The 19,483-nt window shown below is 41.9% G+C and overlaps 1 protein-coding gene across 1 annotated transcript; it reads right to left on the bottom strand.

The window, feature by feature from the left end:
• Positions 1 to 264: 264 nt before the first annotated feature.
• On the bottom strand, positions 265 to 16,909 carry RGS13 (regulator of G protein signaling 13). The gene is made up of 4 exons (XM_060011156.1): positions 16,845 to 16,909; positions 13,546 to 13,607; positions 1,592 to 1,758; positions 265 to 450 (listed from the first exon to the last, which is right to left on the bottom strand). The coding sequence occupies exons 1-4, from the start codon at positions 16,907 to 16,909 to the stop codon at positions 265 to 267; spliced, it is 480 nt and encodes a 159-aa protein (XP_059867139.1).
• Between the last annotated feature and the right edge of the window lie 2,574 nt (positions 16,910 to 19,483).

Genomic DNA, 19,483 nt, shown 5'->3' with positions numbered 1-19,483 from the left:
TAGGTGCGCGGGCTTCAGTAGTTGTGGCTCATGGGGTCTAGAGTGCAGGCTCAGTAGTTGTGGCGCACGGGCTTAGTTGCTCCGCAGCATGTGGGATCTTCCCGGCCCAGGGCTCAAACCCGTGTCCCCTGCATTGGTAAGTGGATTCTTCTTAACCACTGCGCCACCAGGGAAGCCCAGATTTTTTTTTTTATATATATATATTAAAAGCACAAAGCCAGGACTTTCAGTGTACCAGCTTCAATTTAAACTTTTGAGTGGTGGTCAAGAATTGTTGTTGGGTTGAATAGTCTTCAGAAGTTTCTGGTACATTTCTGACTTTAGAAACCTGGGATAGGAATCCCTTTCCATGTGCATATGCACTATTTTTTGAGCCTCTTCAAAACAAGTTTGAGTGGGTTCTTGAATATTCTTGATGATGGTTTCTCTTGTCGAACTGTCAATGTTAATCTGAAAAGTGAAATTACATGTAGAACATAAGTAGGCATAATTGAAGTTGAAAATGGAATGGAAAGGTTTAATTTTTTTCCTCCTCTCCTTTTCAGTGGTATAGGGTAATTTTGTTTGCAGTTTCATTGGTATCTTAAAAGACTGATAAGAGATAAGCTACTTGCTTTTGAAAAAGTAAACATCCAACTCCACATCCCAGATTTAAAAAAAAAAACACCCCGCCCCGCCCCCCACCACAACAAAACATGAGGGCCAAGACCAGGGAAATACCAGAAACCGTTGCTTCCTTAGGCAGATGCAAGTGGTGTGTTAGTGGAGTCTGCAAGCAAGGAGTTTATGAGATGGAGGCCTCTTTTAAAGTAAAGGGAAATCGGGGCTATTTTGAAGTTTATCTTCCTTAAACAGTCATGAACGTTGATTTAACTGACTATGCCCTGAAATGGGAAGAAAGTGAAGAGAAGTGGAGAAATAGAGGAGAGAAGTGGTTATTCAATAAACCAAGTATTTTCCAGACAAGAGTTTTGAGGAACAAGTCGGTAATGTTGGACTCTCCTGAAAGACAGGAATCTCATGAACCACCCTCTACCCTTATCCTCTTGACCAGAACTTTCATTCCTCATTTTCTCTCCACCAGCAGGAGTCTCAGGGTGTCCGTTTCATTCATGACTCTTTATTTCCTTCCTCCAGTTGTAAGTGATTGGCAGGCATGTCGGCGTGAATGTTCGCTGGGTTTGCTGGTTTTAAACTAAGGTGAGCGGTGATGGCACACTTTGCCCACCCTCACTGGGGAAGTCACCACGTCTATTCTATCTGTTGTTTCTTGTAGCAGAGTCAGTTTTTACAAGGACTTCTTTTTTTTTTTTTTCACTTTCCTGGGAATTAAGATAACTTAATGAGGAGAGGCTTTGGAGCCAGACAGGCCTAACTTTCCTACTTAGCTGCTGTGTGACACTGAAGAAGTTAAATTAACTTCTCAGATTCTCAGGTTTCTTATCTGTAAAATAAGGTTAACAATACTGACTACATAGCAATATAGGAGGTACTGGCTGTAAAGTGCTGGCACATACGTGTGCTTGACAGACACTAACACTTTCCTGGGGTGTATTGATTTCCGGTTGCCGGCATTGTCAGGTGTGGTTACCTCTCTAGGGGACTGTGGCTGGATGTAAGTCCTATAAAGCTTCTTGGCTCTAGAAGTTCTGCTCCTCTGTGAGGCAACTTTCTTATAGGTTTCACACGCCATCCAGAATTTAATATTTTCATCACTGTGCTCCATTTTTAAGTATGCTGCATAGACTACCGGACCATCTAAAAGTAGAGGAGAAATCATTTTATTTTCCTGGGTCAGCATCCTAAAAATATCTGAACAATATGTAATGCAGTTTAAAACTAACATCTGAATCAGAGCTCCCAAATTATTTAACAAGTGAGTATTATATAATGATACACACACACACACACACACACACACACACACACACACGCACACACACACACCCTACATCTTAGTTACATCTATGCATCTGAAGCATGTTTTGACAGTGCCAGTTAGTGGTGGGATCATTCCTTCATTCCTTTATTCCGTGTTACTCAGAGAAAAATGCCCACTAGTGTGGCTGGGTCTAGGATGGAATAGGTCACAAGGACCCAGAAACAGGACTTAAATGGCCTCAGTGGGAGAGAGCTCTGATCATGAACCTGACATGAAAAATCTAAAACCTCAATACAACCTGGAGGGTAAGAGCAAGGTTTAGAATCTAAACAGGCAGGTCAGGGTTGAAAGGAAAATGTCCAGACCATGTAGAAGTGATAAACTGATGAGGCTGTGTAGCCTGGGGTGTTTCTCATATCCAGTTAGAGCAGGAGAACATGGATAATGAACAATTCAACTTCATATCCATGGTTTATGGTTCACACCAGAAATGAAGGATGAGGCAGGGAATGGAATTTGGATAGGGTGTTGGGAACTACCTCAAAATCCAGAACAGGACAGTGAGGATGTGCAGAACAACCATTAAGTGGCACTTGATGCCAGGATCAGTGGGCATCCTCAGCTCTGGTCTTTTCTGAAGTGGGAAGATAGGGGCAAACGTGTGGGAGGAACTTTCCCAATTGAGCCACTATCTTGTGGGCACCAGTGTTTGAAGAAGAGGGTTAAGTGAGTTTTCACAAATCTAACACATTAGTCAGAATCTTTGGGGGGATCAAGTATTCTCAAGATTCAAGATGAACCCTCTGAGAAAAATATTAAACTTCTTTTGGTGACTAGGAAGTCTCTTGGCATATCTGAGCAATTGAATTGCAAAATGATAAGGCAATGTAACTTTCCAGTGATAGTGACAGAAATGTGTATGTAGGCGCATTGAACACGTGATGAAACATAGGATTTTGACTAACAGTGTCTTAGTATTGTTAACTGTTACAAGAAATGATAGTAATCAGAGGGAATAGCAATGGTGAGTAAAATCATATTTTCCTAGATCTTCACATTAGAGATTGGATCTAATGAGTTTCCTAGCACCAGAAAGCCAGGCTCCTTGACTCCTTGGCTTCTACTGCTCTGTCAGCACTGATACAAAAACAAAGACAAAAATTAAGGTATTCTGTATTCAAGAGAAAAACTCAAACAGAGGCAGATTCTAATAACACCTTCTAAGGAGGCATTAGGGTTGGGGAAAGCTGTTGATCTGCAAGAAATGTGCTATCCTAGGAAGACACAGAATTAGAGCTTGGTTCATTAGTATCATGGGAGCAAGTGTAGCCTTCACGACATTGGGTGGGAGATGGTTCAAAAGAAGCATTGTTTGAGTTGAGAGGACAGACGAGATGGGGGTAGGGCTTGTATAAAAATGTAACAGGGAAAGGATATGGATTTGGTATTTCTACCCAACGGGGGAATATATTTTACCTTACACTTAAAACAAGAAGTTTGTTTTCACAACAATTAACTTTAAGATGTGCCTCACCTCACCACAGACACAGAAAGCTGGGGTCAGAGAATACAGATGTAGCAATTGGTATTCCTGTTAGAGAAACAGCTGAATGGGTAGGCAAGCCAAAAAACAAAACAAATCAAAACAGAAAGCCATTTCTGGCACAACAAGTGAAGCTGGAAGCTAGTAATTTGCCGTGTATATTGAAAGAATTAGAAGCCTATTTAAGAAAATAAAAAGCAATTTTTTATACTTTGTACTTAGAGAAATTTTGACTGAGTGCTTCATTAGGAACAGAAAATAAGGATCCTAAAATAAATGAGTTATGGAATAGGAAAAAAAACAAGCTACCAGATGACATCTACAGATCCTGGAATGAGACTTAGCCACCAGGCTGCTTGCGTGGGTTAAGCGGATGGGGTGGGGGGCAGGTGGGGGGATAATTTGGAAACCAGTGTTAGATTACATGTTATAGTATTCCGAATTTGTGTTTATATTTATGTTTAGCTTAACTGTATAGTAAAATGTTTAGGGATTCTTATTCTAGAAGCTGCCTGCATCTGTATCTGCCTTTTTCACCTTCCCTCCTGATTGAGTGGAGGAAGGGTCTTCTGGGGCTGGCCTAATGGTTCAACAGTTCTCAACATTCCCAAGTCCTCTGCTGAGGAGCCCATCCGTGTGGTGCCACATATATTTTTTAACTCTTTTTCTTTTTTTTTTGCGGTACTCGGGCCTCTCACTGCCGTGGCCTCTCCCGCCGTGGAGCACAGGCTCCAGATGCGCAGGCTCAGCGGCCATGGCTCACGGGCCCAGCCGCTCCGCGGCATGTGGGATCCTCCTGGACTGGGGCACGAACCCTCATCGCCTGCATCAGCAGGCAGACTCTCAACCACTGCGCCACCAGGGAAGCCCCACATATATTTTTATATAGATACCCGATGCGGTAGACGGTGGTATTGTTCTCAGTTATTCCTGCCCTTCTTGGAGGAGGATTGTACTTTCATGTCCCACGTATTTCAGCCTTGCTTGTTGGACTTGTGTCAGCCAGTGACACCCATGCACAGTGTCATGTGCAGTTCGGGCAGAAGGCTTCAGGGGGACTATCAGGTGGTTCTGCCATTGCTCCCCCCAAAAAAAGAAAAAAAAAACGTGAGAAGGACGCATTCTGGAGGAACTGCTCCTTTAGTCTGAAGGCCAGAATAAAGACCTGCAACAGAGCTACAGTTGACCCAGTCATTGTGTAGCATGAACAAGAAATGCACCTTTCTTGTAGATTAGTGAGATTGTAGTACCACGTATTACTGTATCATATCCTAGTGAAAGCTGACCTGGACCGCTTGAACTTGTCTGATATTATGGATAGGACTCTGGTGTGTAGAACAAGTAGCTCATATGATTGGTATGTTTTATAGAATTTTGTCTTCATTAGGCTAATTGTTATGCTATGTAAGTTAAGCAGCTGAAAATAGTTGTACAAAAGTGTTCCAGGGGGACTTCCCTAGTGGCGCAGTGGTTAAGAATCCGCCTGCCAATGCAGGGGATTTGGGTTCGAGCCCTGGTCTCGGAAGATCCCACATGCTTCAGAGCAACTAAGCCCGTGCGCCACAACTACTGAGTCTGCGCTCTAGAGCCCGTGAGACATGGCTATGAGCCCACATGCCACAACTATTGAAGCCCACGCACCTAGAGCCCGTGTTCCACAAGGGAAGTCACCGCAATGAGAAGCCCGTGCACTGCAAGGAAGAGTAGCCCCCGCTCGCCGCAACTAGAGAAAGCCTGCGCTCAGCAACGGAGATCCAACGCAGCCAAAATAAATAAATAAATTTATAAGAAAAAGAAAGTGTTCTAGGAATCCAAGCAGTTATTAAAGTCAGAACTGAATTGCTCACTTTAGAATTTCTATTGACTCATACAACAAGGGGATTACAAGGTGGGAAAGCCTTTTCCAAATTAGGCGATGCAGCCCAGTGCGGCCCGTTCTGAGGTTTTAAATGATGCTCCTTTCTGAGCACTAACGCTCCAGAGACCGTGATTCTGCTTGAACAGGGTAATAGGGATAAATAGGAGAACTGCTCATTAAACTGAGAAGCTGGAAGAACTAGGTTTATGTCACACCTAGTGTGTGCTTTTTCCTTGAAGAATGAGAGTGGTGCCTTTGGGACTCCCTGGTGTATTCTTTACAACTTAGTCACTGAAATTAGTATTTCTGTGACACATGCTGGTATCTTGATGTAAATAGAAAGGAAACATGACATTCCTCTTGTCTGAGTCAGAATGGTGGCCCATCTATTCCAGGATTGTTTTCTGCAAGGCGGCAAGGCTCATGGCATCATTAAATCCTAAAAATGGGCTGTGTGGCAGTCTGCCACCAGAAAAGTGTCTAAAACTATGTTAAATCCATTTTATTTTTAATATGTACCACTGGGGAAAATGAATTCCATAATTCTACCAGCCTCTGTGAAGTTTTAAAATAAGTCTGTTTCATTGAAATTCTCTGGTTTGGCTTGTATGATATTAATCATTTCTGGGTTTTCTCCTAACTTCTGTTTGCTGTATTATCATAAAAGCAACTTAAATACAGAAATTTGTTAACAACTTGACATATTTCCTTTCACTCTTTCAGTCCTTTGTTCATGTTTAACTTCCTACCTAAACAGTATTCATTTAACTTTCTACCTAAACAGTATTCATTCATCTTCACAAATACAGACACACTCTCAAATTACCTTATTGGCATTATACAATGAAAGCAATTTTGTATCACTCTTTCATACTTAATATGGTGTAGCAAACACTTTCTCTTATTTACTCTTTTTTTTCCCTCCTGTTTACTCTTAAAGATCATGTAACAGTCCATTGCAGGACTACTACACTGTATTATATTTAGCCGTGCTACCATTATCGAATATTTAGATTATTTCCCCTTTATATGTTGCAACGTATTCTACATTGACCATTTTGGTTTATAAATCTTTGCGTCTCTAATTACTTCCCTAGAATTAAAAGAGTAGAATTACTAGGTTGATGATGTAATATTTTTGGAGACTCTTGATACCTATTGTAAAATTGCTTTCAGAAATATTTCATTGTTTTTCATTAGTAATAGCAGTGTTGACATGTCTACACACTCCTTCCTTCCCAATCAGATTGGGTAAGACTAGTGACTTGTAGTTATTTAAATTTGTGTTTTAAAAATATTAATGCTTAAACATTTTTTCTTTATTCCAGACCATTTCTTTTCTTTCTGTGAATTTCAAATTTTTTTGTCCATTTTTCTTTTGCATTGTTACTGTTTTCTTGAATTTCCAGGTCTCTTTGTATATTAAAGACACTATCTGTTTTACTTATGGCATTATTTTCGGTTTTACCTTTACATGTTACTTTTGTTTATGATTTTGGGGGAATATTTGTAAAATATCTAATCTGAAAAAGCTTAAGTTTATCCATCTGATCTGCTTTCAATCTTTTCTGCACTCTTATTAGAGAAAAATCTGTAAAACGAAAATCTGGCCATGGCCCTTTATTTATAGCCTTCAACCTTTCCCATTGCTCTAATGGTAAAACCCCTACCTCTCGGCAGTGGCTGCAAGGCCCGTGAGGATACCGCACTGTCTACCTCTCCAGCCTCATCCTGTCATGCCTGAACACCGTCCTGGTTTGCACCTTGCTCTTCCTGGCCAGGTAGTGTGTTACTGCCATGCTGCTGTATATGCAGTTCCTGCTGTATGTGTGGCGGGCTTTATACCCTGATCTAAGACTCAGGTTTGGTATCTCAGTTTCTGAAGAAAATCTCTCTGAAGCCCCTGTCCCCACAGCAGGTTAGATAAGTGCTTCCTGTCAGTTGACAAGCAGCACCTAGTCCACACTTATTTTCATTCTCATTGTATCTCCCTCTGTACCACAGTCTGTTCTGTTTGTTGATTTATTTCTCTTACTCTCCGCTCGCCTGCACCACAGTCTGTTCTGTTTGTTGATTTATTTCTCTTACTCTCCGCTCGCCTGCAAGCCCTTTGAGAACAAGCACGGCAGTCACTCACCTCTGCGTGCCGCACGCCTGCGTGCTGCCTGACGGGTAACAGGTACCCAGTAAAGAAATGTTTGTTAATCCAGGCTTTTGGGTCCCTCGTGCTTCTGTATTTTAAAGAGACTGCCTGTAGATTTTGAAAAGTAAAGAGGCAGGCTCTAATTACTCAGCATCCAGGAAGCACCAAAGGACAGAGGATTATACCTGGCAAGTTGTTACTTTTTGGTTTCTTGAGAGCGAGACAGAAAATGTACTAACTGAACATTGAGGTCTACAGAAGGCCAGGTTTGTTGTTGTTTTCCCTGCAAGGTGAGGACATGCGTGAGAAGTTAAAGAAGACAAAAGTGCTAGTGGGAAGGGTGAGGCATGGCAGCATGGGGAGTATGAGGGATGGCGAGGGGAACCATGGCGACAGCTGTGGGCAGCAGCGCTGAGACTAAAGGGTGGTGTAGGGAGCTGCCAGTCCCCAGTGAGCAGCACAGAATCTCACGGACGAGGAGAGCTGAGGGAACACACAGGAGGGAACGACAACATCCCCCAGTGACTTGTAGTGTCCACTCTCTGCCGTGATGCACTACGGCGCCTTCACCACTACGAGAATCCTACACTTTCCATCTGGCATTTCCAAGGCTGTCCACGGTGACTGTGATCACTGAGAAAGGGAGGGAAGCGTTCAGTACATTTAAGGATGATTTTGGCCAAAATTAAGATTGATGCAAATTCTGGGATTCAGAACCCTTGCCGATCCAGAAGGGCTTAACTGTATGTCTGCTCTTGTGTCTGTGCCGGAGTGCACACAACAGGCCATGGAAGAATACACAATTGTACTTTCTCACTTGAAATCATCACTGCAAATTTTAAAATGGGCACTCAGCATTACCCTCTGTCATCCTACTATCCTCCCCTAATATCGTGACTCTCCAACTCTCCAGAAACTATTTCCTATCCCCTCCTTTCACAATGCCAACTCATCCTCTCCTCAGCTGCTGATGACCCTGCTTCAAACTTAGCTGAGAACACAGGTTTGATTAGGTGGAGATTCCCTCACCTTCTCTCCACCCAATCAACCAACCTACCTCTGCTGGTACCTGCCCTTTCTGACTCTCCTCCCGAGAGGAAAGGATCCCAGTTGCTTTTTGGGTGGGCCAAACAGTTCATTTGTGGCTCCCACCTGATTTGCTTTCCCTGTTGCCTTGCACTTCTCCTTTGCTCTTAAAGTCGCCTCCACTCTATTCTGTGTCATCCGTTTCTTCCTCTCTAATGGTTGCCATCGTCTGCAAATATGCTGCTGTATTTCCCAAGTAAAACCAATAACAACTACTGACTCTTTACGCCCAATGTGGACCGCATTCACGCTTCCTTCCAGTCTCTGTGCTTTTCTCTGATGAACTTCACAGCAATATTTATGTAAATAATTCCCTGTATCATCTGCCTTGCTTCCTCTTGTCCAGTCCATCTCCACCATGGCCCCCAGGCTGCTCTTATCTCAGCACAATTGACTTCACGTTGCCACTCCCGATGGTCGCTGTTCCTTCCACATCTTACCTGACTTCCCAGCAGCCTTAGACACAGTGCACCCGTCCCTTCCTGAAACGCTCTCTTCTTTGCCTCCCATGATGATATGCTGTCCTGGTCATTCTTCACTCACTTGATGCTCCTTTAACATCTTCACAGACTCCTCCTCTTCTCTGGATATGGAAATATTGGTGTGCATCTAAGCTCCACGTCTGGGTCTGTGCTCACCTCTCTCTGAACTCTCCCTCTAAGTGAACTCATAGGGCCATGGCTTCGATTAGCATCTATATGCTAATTACTCCAGGTTTTGTCTTCCCTACTGAGTTGCAGTCTTACCTGGTTTATTGAAATAGCCTTCTAACTAGTCTCTCTGCTTCTTTTCTTCAGAAGAGAACTAGCGCGTACTTTTATTGACTTACAATATTATGTTAGTGTCAGGGATACAACATAGTGATTTGATATTTTTATAGATCATACTCCATATAAAGTTATCATAAAACATTGGCAGTATTCCCTATACTGTAGATTGCATCCTTGGGTCTTCTGTGTTTTATACCCAGTAGTTTGTATCTCTTAATCTCCTCCCCTCCCTTGCCCTCCCCCACCCTCAGAGGGTATTTCTCAAAGCACATTAATGCTTGTTACTTTGCATTTAAGGTCTTTCATGTGGCCTGTAAGGCCCTGTGCTCCTGTTAGGCTGAATTTCTTTGGTCAATTGAAGACACTAGCTTCATTCATATCTCAGGGTCTTCTGAACATGGTTTTCCTCTGCTTGGGCCGTTCTGCCCCCAGACCCCAGTATGGCTGGCCGCTTCTTGTCATTCAGTTCTTAGCTCAAATTTTACACCTTTGGACAGTTTGTCTCTAATCATCCCGTTGAATTTCCCTCTTACTCCTGTCTTTCTTTGTCATGCGACCTGGTTTTAGTTTCTTCAAAGTACTTACTACGTTCTGGAATTAATTAAGCTATTAGTTGGCTTTCCTGTTTGTCTCTCTCCTTCCTCTAGAGGGTGCACATGAGCTGAGCACAGTGACCCTCTAGGCCTCTTTCACTGTACTGTCCAGTGCCAGGAAGGTCAGCCAGACACATGGAAGGTTGAATGACTCATCCAAGGGCATTAGTTGCCCTTTTAAACTTATTTTTATTTATATTAAGCATACTTTACTCGAATATTAGTGGGAAACCTCTATCCTCATATTTTGAGATTTGGCCAAAAAATATTATTTGTGTATGAGCCTTCTGCCTTCTTTTCTGGCATTCTTTTCGGATATTTTAATCAAAATCAAATATAAAACTTTGATTAATCAAAGTTTTGATTTTAATTCTTTTTTAGTCTTGACCTTTCCAGTTTGTAGAGTCCTCAGCTTTTAGGGGATCATTGGTGTTCCCTGGTATCGCAGTGGTTAAGAATCCACCTGCCAATGCAGGGGACATGGGTTCGAGCCCTGGTCCGGGAAGCCTGTGAGCCACAACTACTGAGCCTGCACTCTAGAGCCCGCGAGCCACAACTACTGAGCCCACACGCCACAACTCCTGAAGCCCACGTGACTAAAGCCCATGATCCGCAACAAGAGAAGCCGCCGCAATGAGAAGCCCGTGCACCGCAACGAAGAGTAGCCCCCGCTGGCAGCAACGAAGACCCGATGCAGCCAAAAATAAAATTAAAAAAAAAAAGTTATTACTACTTTTATGCCCATTTGAAAATAAATTTTTCCTAAAATCTTGGATGTTTGGAAACTTGAAGGACTTTCTATCATCTGTAAACTTGGAACTTCTGCAGGGTACTATCTCTTTAATTCATTGTGGAGATTTTTTTAATGAGACCAGTCTTCACACCAAATCCCGAGGAATACTACACATTACATTTCTTCATTGAAAGAAGCACTCATTTGTCTTCACTGTACTTACTTCTTTTAAAACCGTTTCCTATCTTTAAAGTACTTACAGTCAGAACTCTTTATCATTTTACAACAATATGAGTCATTTAAGTCCCAGCTCAAAATTTGCCTCTTGTGAGAATCTTTGCCATGTGGGTTTCTGAACTACGTATTCTTAGAAATTGCTTTTTAATCTGTGTGGAGGCATCTGTGTGTCTTAGCTAGAGGATGCGTTTTACTCCTGTGCTTAGTTAATGTAAACGCAGTCTATTCTCTGGCACATTTAATGTTTGTATTCTTAGTTTTATCTTTCTGATTGCGTGTCCTGTAGAATGATTTGTTTTATCACCTTTTTATTACACGATTGTTGAATTTTTACATGAATTTCACAGTAATTCAATTTCTGGTAAGGTTAGTACCCTGTTTTTGGCGATTTTTGTAAAGAGCAGTATGCTGTTTTCCTGTCCTCATCTTTTCTTTAGACTTTACTTATTCTTGTGATGCTAGATCTCTGAATTGCTAATTCTAGCCAAGATCCCACTTGAACATTTTTTCTGAGTAATTAACTTTATTCACTTAGTTTATGAGGCTGCCAGGATTGGCACAGAACTCTTACACAATATGGTTTGGCGTTTTGATCTTTTCTGACTAATATTTGTCTTGTATTTATTCATTGAACATTTATTGCACGCCCATTAGGTACAAAGCACAATTTCGGCCTCTGGGAGGTAAGATGAAAGGTGGATGAGAAGTGATCTGTGCGCTAAGGGAATTTACAATCTAGTGAGAAAGCAGCTGCGGGAAAAAACCCAGTACACGAAATTGCTATAATTAGAAGCAAAGTAAATAATGATACTATCAAATAGAAAAGAGAGAGAAAAATATTTCCAGGAGGTTTCCAAGAGGAGAAAGTGGAACTTGAATTTTACCTTTAAGGATGGGCAGGGTAGATAGAGGAGACAGATAGGCAAAAGCCTGAACCAGGAGAGTTGGACATGTAGAAGATGGGGCAGACATCACAAGGGCAGAAGGGCATGTCACGTGTAGGGACAGAGCTGGAGGTAAGTGTTAGAAAGTGCGTTAGGTTGGGTATAGAGTCCTGAAAACCAAGTTGGAGATTTTGGACTTTTGGGTGGGCAGTAGAGAAAAAGGAATGCTATTCAAGACAAGCGCTTTATTTCTAAGAGAAATAACTCTCAGTCATTGTGTGTCTCCTCTGTATCAGGCATTGAGCGAGGGGGTGTATATTTAACCTGCACAGGAATGCTGAAAGGATACATGATATTATGCCGTTTTGCAGATGAAGAATAATAAACTCCAAGAGGGAGATTAATCTGGCAATGCTGCACAATATGGATTACTGGGGCTTGGGACGAACTCTGAATTATTAACAGAGGATCAGTCAGGATAGCCAACTGAACATACACTTTAGTCTCTTCCTCCTATACCAATGTCCTAAAATTGACCAAAAGGGTACCTATCTTAAAATTTGCAATCATGCTGGCAAACCGGATCACAAACTAGGAGGTACACCTGAAAAGTGAGAGGCGGGGATGGTGGCGTCAGAGAAAGAAAGTGTGGCCCTCTGTGCCCACTGGGGAGGGCTGCTACCTGAGGTGGGCCCTCAGGTGGTGACAGAGCCTGGAGCTGTGGGTCCCAGCACTGTGGGCGCCGTGGAATAAGAGCCAGGCCGGCTGGCTAAGGTGTTTCAGTAGGAGTAGCCAGGGGTCCGCACCTGTGCCATGGCCCTCGAGGCCAGGTGGCGACAGCTGTCTCCGAACAGGAGTTGGGGTGTGGGGGCCCTTGAGTCGAGAAGAGCAGGCAGCACCCCAGGAACATGGCGAGCCTTGGGGGACAGGAAGCACCCTGCCCAGAATAACTGCTGGCACCCCTGCCAATTTAAACCTTGGGTATCACAGCTAACTCCCCTCCCACAGTCAATAGATGTAAACAGATTAAACGTTCACAGAGGAGCTAACAGGGAATCTCAAATAAAAAAAGATATAGAGCAAATCAGTAGCAGACATTTGAGGGGAACAAACTGCATTTTGAAAAAAGTACCAAGTTCAGCAAACAGAGGAATTTTCTTTGAGTGCGCCCTAATTTTTCTCTGTACCTGTCTTCTGGTGTTTATCATTTCCTACAGCCTCCCAGTTTCCTACCCCAGACACAGTTGACTGCTCCTTCATTTGTCTTGTGTTGAGCCTGTGACTTTATCTTCCTCACCTCCACTGCTATCATCTTCCATTTATACCATTTGAATTCTGACACTTACATATAACTAACTATGGACTTATATGCAGTCCCACTTAAATCAGACACTGATAAAGTTAGAAGCAAACTTTGAGGATTTTTAGAATATCAAAACTCAAATTTATTCTTACGTCCCAAGGCACTAGGAAGAGGAAATTGTTAGTTTTTTTTAAAAATTATAACTTTAGAAAGCTAGAGGAAGGCAGTATATTTCAGTATGTGTTACTATTTAAGCATATTTTCCAAAGGATTTTACACATATACTTGTGAAGAATAAGTATTCACAATGACTAATTTTGCTTTAATTCACACCAAAGAAAATAGTACTGGTTGACACGGCAAACTATTTTCAGGTTTCTTTTTGTAACCGTGGCAGTTGCCGTTTAGAAGGCTATGAGAAGAGCAGCAAACATACATCACCAAGTTCCCTCATCTTCCTCCGAGAATAAAACTGACTAGTTATTAAAAAAATGATTTGTACATGATACTCACATTTCGTAGCCATCAACTTTTCAAAAGACTGGGCCCACTGTAATGCTTCCTCCAAAGTAAGCCTTTGAAAAGAAACAAAAGGTGCTCATTGCACTAAAATATTCTCAAGCTTTTTCTGAACTAAATAGAAATATGCTATCTTGAAAATAATGCCCAAATATAGTTATACTCTATTTGTGTGTAGTTTTGGGTGGAAATTTATTTTCCAGTGATCTTTTACGTTTTATTTTTACTTTCTAAGTGATTAGAATTATAAAAATATAAAAGTAGAAAAAACATGAAAATCTGATAAAATAAATTTTAAAAGACAAAGAACCAGAGTTTTATAATCTCTGCGGCCCAGATTACCATTGTTAATATTTTGATGTATTTCTTTTTAGTTTTTTGGTTGTATGCATGTTTGTGTGCTTTTAACCAAGAAGCAATCATTCTCTGCATATGTGTGCGCATACTTTATATGTGTGTGGGGTGTGTACATACGTGTATATACACACACACATACATATACATATGCATATATACTCTTTTAATAAGCCTTTTATGTCTTCACAATTTATAGTGTTATAATTTATAATTGTAAATTTATTTATTTTTTTGATTAGGGAGATATTTATTCTCTTATCTTTAGATGAGTAATTGTAAATTTATAATCACTGGGAGTCAGTATCATTTATAGTGACCATGAAGTATTCTACAAGGGGGCATTCCATAGTTTACATAATTATTCTCAATGAGTGTTTTGATCATTTCTAATTTTTCACCAATAAAACCAAAATAACCCAGCTGTCATTGAGGCTTGCCATGCCCACAGTCAAGGTAATTCCTTAAGAGATTAACAGAAGTAGAATCAATGCTTCTAAAAAGGTTATACATTGTATGCCGCTGCCACCAGCAATGTGTTTGCTCATTTATGTATTAGACTCTTAGAGTTTATCCACAAAACCTATTGGCATGCATAACTTTGTATTTGTTATGTATAAATCTTTTCTTGGTCAGTTATTTGCTCTATATGTTTTTACCTTGACAGTTTTAGTTTTTATCACTGTGAATAATATGTCAAGTTACATTTGACCTAAACATATGAAAAAGGCTATTTACCATTTTGAAAATATCTGTGGAAGATACTGGCTTCGAGACTTCATTTCTTTCATTTTGGTGGGCTTTTTGAGGTGAATTGGTAAGCGACTGTTCTTTAGAATCACTTTCTTTCCCTCCCTTGAAATACTCAGTCCGTTCATTGCCACTCAGTTTATGATACGTTCTTACTTTTCCTATTTTTAATAACCGCATCTAATCAAAAGCCACTATAGATACAAGCAAGCACTGCCCATTGGCTATCACCTGGTATAGTTAGCTCAGTACTCAGTGTTGAGGTGACAGCCATCTGCATTAGCAGGTACTTAACACAGCGAAAGAAGATTAGTTAAAGAGGTTAAAAAGTAACCTGGGACACAGAAAAATATTGGGAGCCCTAGAAAGGTCAAATATCCTTTGTTTTCTGAAAGTTCAGGTGGTACTTGCTAGTTCTAGATGGACTGTTCACATCAGCACTGAGGCTTAACAGTGCACTGCCGTTGAGATTGTTTTCAACAAACATTTCCATGCAACGGTGTCAGACTCGTTGTTCCTTTCTCGTATTAGAACTTTTGAAAACAGAAACCTAAAATCACCTTTGCCAATCCGTCGAAATGAAAAGTGCTTGGCAAGGTGTCCTGCAGACCTAACTGTCATGTAGGAGAGAAGAAAAGCTACAGCGTGAGAGGAGATGCCGTCACTGTCCTGGGTTAGCTCAGAGTTTGGTGTTGGTGATTGTTGGCAAGGGAGTACCTGTGCCTCTAAGGGTCATGAGTTTATGGAGATGCATTGTGATTGGGGTAATTATGGTTGGGGGTAAAGCTGTGAAGTAAAATTTGGTTTTGGCTGAATCCCATTTTTGCTTGTAATTTTTCCTGAGTATTTCACCAATTTCATGCTGTCCCGTGGCTACCAGTTTCCCTTAGGGTAATTCTAAACACCTTTGTCCCCTCATCCACTGGAGTTTCTAATAACAGACTCCACTTTTGTGTCCCCTCCTTTCTTCTGGACAGAGAGAGAGCAGGCACCAAACAGATACGGGAGCATTCTGAGACATCACAACATTGCGGAGAGAGGAATGAGGAGTGTCTGGAGTCTGACAGTCCTGGGTTCTGATTCCTGGGCTGGACTTGATAGCTTTTGGTCTAACTTAAAATCTCCAAGCTTCAGTTTTATTATCCACAAAGTTACCCTGAACATTAAGTTAGGTCAAGAACATTAAGCACTTATCAAATGACTGTCATCTCTTGATTTGTGAGGAATGTGAATTCTCTTTCCTTGGCCTTCGCCGGCCCTGATGGTGGGTGTCAGGGCAGGTAGAAGGAAGGCAAGCGTGGATGGTGATGCTTTATGGGAATCGTCAGCAGAAGAGAAGGAAGCTCTTCCCAAACCAGCCTTCTCGTCTTCCTCCTCACACAGGCCTGTGCAGTTCAGCAGCCTCAACTGGTCAATTGCAATGCTGAGCTTTGGGTCTTCCTGTCTCTCCCACCCACCACTGGAGACTCTGCATCCTCCAAACACACAGTAGGTGGTTTGCATTTTTGGATGTTTGGATACCTCAGGGTGGGAGCCTGCATACCAGGAGTTCCGACTGCAGCAGGGATGTGTGGCCACGACTGAGTCTCCATGCAGATGAGGTCAGGCTCTCAGGTTAACCTAACAGGGATCCTCGGCCTGGGGATTCTTCAGGGTGAGCAAATCCAGTCAAATGGTTTGTTACCCTCCTCAGGCATTCCGCTTTCCATTTTAGTATAGCCACTGGCCCCACCTGAATGGCTTCACTTTGAGTTATGGCAAAATGTAGAAGAGACCTGGGAGCTTGGTGAGCATTTGGTTACCCCTCCAGTCTCACCTCTTCCGACCACGGACGAACGTCTGGCGCTTTGTAGATAGAGGGTTTGAACCATGTAAATAGTTTGGATGAAAGAATCTCATTTTAACATATAAAATTTTAACAATATAAGACTTTAAAAAAAACCCAAGAATATCTGTTTGTAAAAGACTCTCTAAAAACATTAACCTTGCTGGATTCTCAAGTGTGAACCATGAATAATGAAAATGGAACCTTAGTGTAACGCATGGTTGCCCTTCTAGTGGAATTACGTGTAAATGCAAATTTTACTTTCTGAGCAAAATATATTAAGACAGCAGTTGAATAAACATACACCTACTTATTATGTGATAAATATACATGATAACGGTAATATAATTTACATGCTACTTACTTTGAAGGAGGCCTCTTAGACTCATCTCTGCACATCTTACAAATCCAACAATTCCGCCTGCTCATTTTTCTAAAGATATGCAGCATATACTTAGTATAATCTAGTGATTTAAAATGATTATATATTAGAGTCAATTTCTAAAGAACAGACAAAGTTATAAATCATAAAATAATAAGGATGGGTTCTTGAAGTTAATGGAACACAACCACTGGTGGGGATGGGAAGGAGGGAAGAGAATAAAATAACTCATCTCATAAATGCTTTATAGGAATATAGGTGCTTCGAGTTGTGATTTTAGAACTCATCTGGCCCACCCGTTCTCTAATAACAGCTTTCAAAAAATACAGCTCTCTGAAAAAGATCTTTCCATGCAGGGGCTCCCAGCAATGAATTCACCAACTCCCGAGTCTTCCCACTTTGGAGAACTCTTGTTTATAGAAAGATCTCTCAATATACTGAACAAGAATTGGCCTCTTTGTAATTAACCAAACAAAATAGTGTAAACAGCCAAATAAAAACAGAAGCCTTTTTAAGGGCGGGTGCTGAGTGGAGTGTTGCCTACCTGGCGTTCCCCACTCTGGTCAGCGTGACTTTGACTTTAAAATTCAGGTAGAGGTTAGTCAGCCCAGGCTTTATCGACAATGTATGGCACAGAAGGTTTTTAACTCAGGACTTTGAGGAAAAAAACTCAAACATTTGTTAAAAATGATTAAATCCACACTTTACAATGAGAGCCGGAAATACTTTGCTAAATATATATTCACACTTATCTGCAGTGAGTTATTCAGGATAAAGAGTGAGTTTAATATCAGTCTTTATTGGTTCATGGGAAACATCTGTTGAACACTTGTTATGTACCAGGTTCTGGCTGCCGGGGGTCTACATAGGTCCCGTCTTTCCTCTTCCCATCCTCACTAACAAGCAGTGAAAATTCACGTGGTGGGGACTTTGCAACAGGAAGTACAGGGGCCCACGAGTACACATGCGAGGAGAACCTAACCGGACCCGGGGGTGGTTAGAGGAGGCATCCCGGTAAAGCAGTAGCTGAGCTAGAACTACAGGGTGTGCAGGAATGTGCTGAGTGAAGGAGAGAGGCAGCTTGGGCCCAGGTCAGGAGGCAATGGGTTGAGTCCTCGTTGAGGAAATGAAAGGAATGTGGTCACTACATGAGTCCAGAGTGTGGCAGGGAGAGAGCTCGGAGAGAAAGGCTCCAAAGTGTTCATTGCAGCAAGAACGTGGTGGGAGATGAAGTCATAAGGGTAGAGGCAGAAGCCAAGCACGATAGGCCTTACACACCATCAGTTTCATAGTAAGAAGCTGAAAAGTCATTGAAGGTTTTAAGATATGGAATAGACGTGTTAACATTTGAAACTGGTTCTGTAGTAGAATGGATTGTAGGGTGGCCAGGGTGGAATGAGGGAGACCAGTTAGGAGGTGACTGCAGGAGTCCAGGTGAGGGATGTTACAAGCTTCGGTGAGGAAGGTGGCAGTAGCAGTGGTGGGAAGGGGATAGATTTCAGGTGTTTTAGCGGAGGAACTATCTGAACTTGTTGATCTATTGACTCTACCTGGTGGGAGAAGGAAAGGAAATAAGTTCAGGTGGAAGAGATTCAACCTCAAGGTAAACATGGGCAGTTTTCATAAAACATATAAGAGAAGCCAAAAGAAAAGATGAGATGGTCCAGGAGACAGTACAAAACAAGAAGAGTGGGTGGCTCAAGACAGATGAATGAACACACGTGATTAAGAGAGAGACTGAGACAGAGGAGGAAAATCAGAATAATATGCTATGACAGAAACCAAGGGAGGAGTTATCAGAAGGAAAAAAAATGGCTAATAGAGTTAGGACCTGGGTAGAGATTAAGAGAGCAAAGGACTGAAAACATCCCTCAGATTTGTGAACAAGAAGGTCATCTATAACCCCGGTGAGAGTGGTTTTAGTGGAGTGGGGAGGGCAGAAACAAGCAGCAAAAAATAAGAGGAAATGGAGACCTGGCCTGCACATCTCTGGGGACATGGTTCATAAAGTCTACACTGCGAATGATTCAGCCTGAAGTTGGCCGTGGTAGCCATGGACAGAGGGTGAACACATAGGAGAAGGAGGGAAAATCAGTAGAATTTCAGGTTTCTGAAGACGAAGGAGGAGGTGGGATTCAGAAGGGGGGTGTCGGACTTTGGAGATGCCCCAGTGGAAGCATAGGAGGAAGTTACTGTCCCCTTGTAATCGGAAGGGGCAGGGAAGGCACAGGTGCAGGTCTAAGTATATTTGCAGGTTTGGGGATAAGAACTTATGGGTGCTGTGGTCTGCTGGACTTCATTTTCTGTGTGGTCTTTGCTGTGAGGAGAACCAAGGGACAGGAAGCTAAATACATCTACAGGATGGAACAAAATTAGGACTCTTGAGTGCAAATATAGATTCACTGTAGTTTAAGCAAAAGGGAGAGTTTATTCTAGATTCACACTAGTTTAAGCAAAAGGGAGAGTTTATTATAGGGAATATGTTTGTGCAGGTAGATTCTGGACAGCCTTCAATGCTGGGCTCTACCCTGTTGGTAGGGATAATTCATTGAGGTCTTTCAATAATAATGTGATGAAAATAAGTCTTTTTCTAGAAGGACAAATCTGACTGAAGTTGATTA

This window comes from Delphinus delphis, chromosome 1 (genome assembly GCF_949987515.2).
Source record: "Delphinus delphis chromosome 1, mDelDel1.2, whole genome shotgun sequence".
NCBI lineage: Eukaryota > Metazoa > Chordata > Mammalia > Artiodactyla > Delphinidae > Delphinus > Delphinus delphis.
Note: the sequence above shows the minus strand (reverse complement) of the source record. Positions and strands in the feature narration are given on the sequence as shown.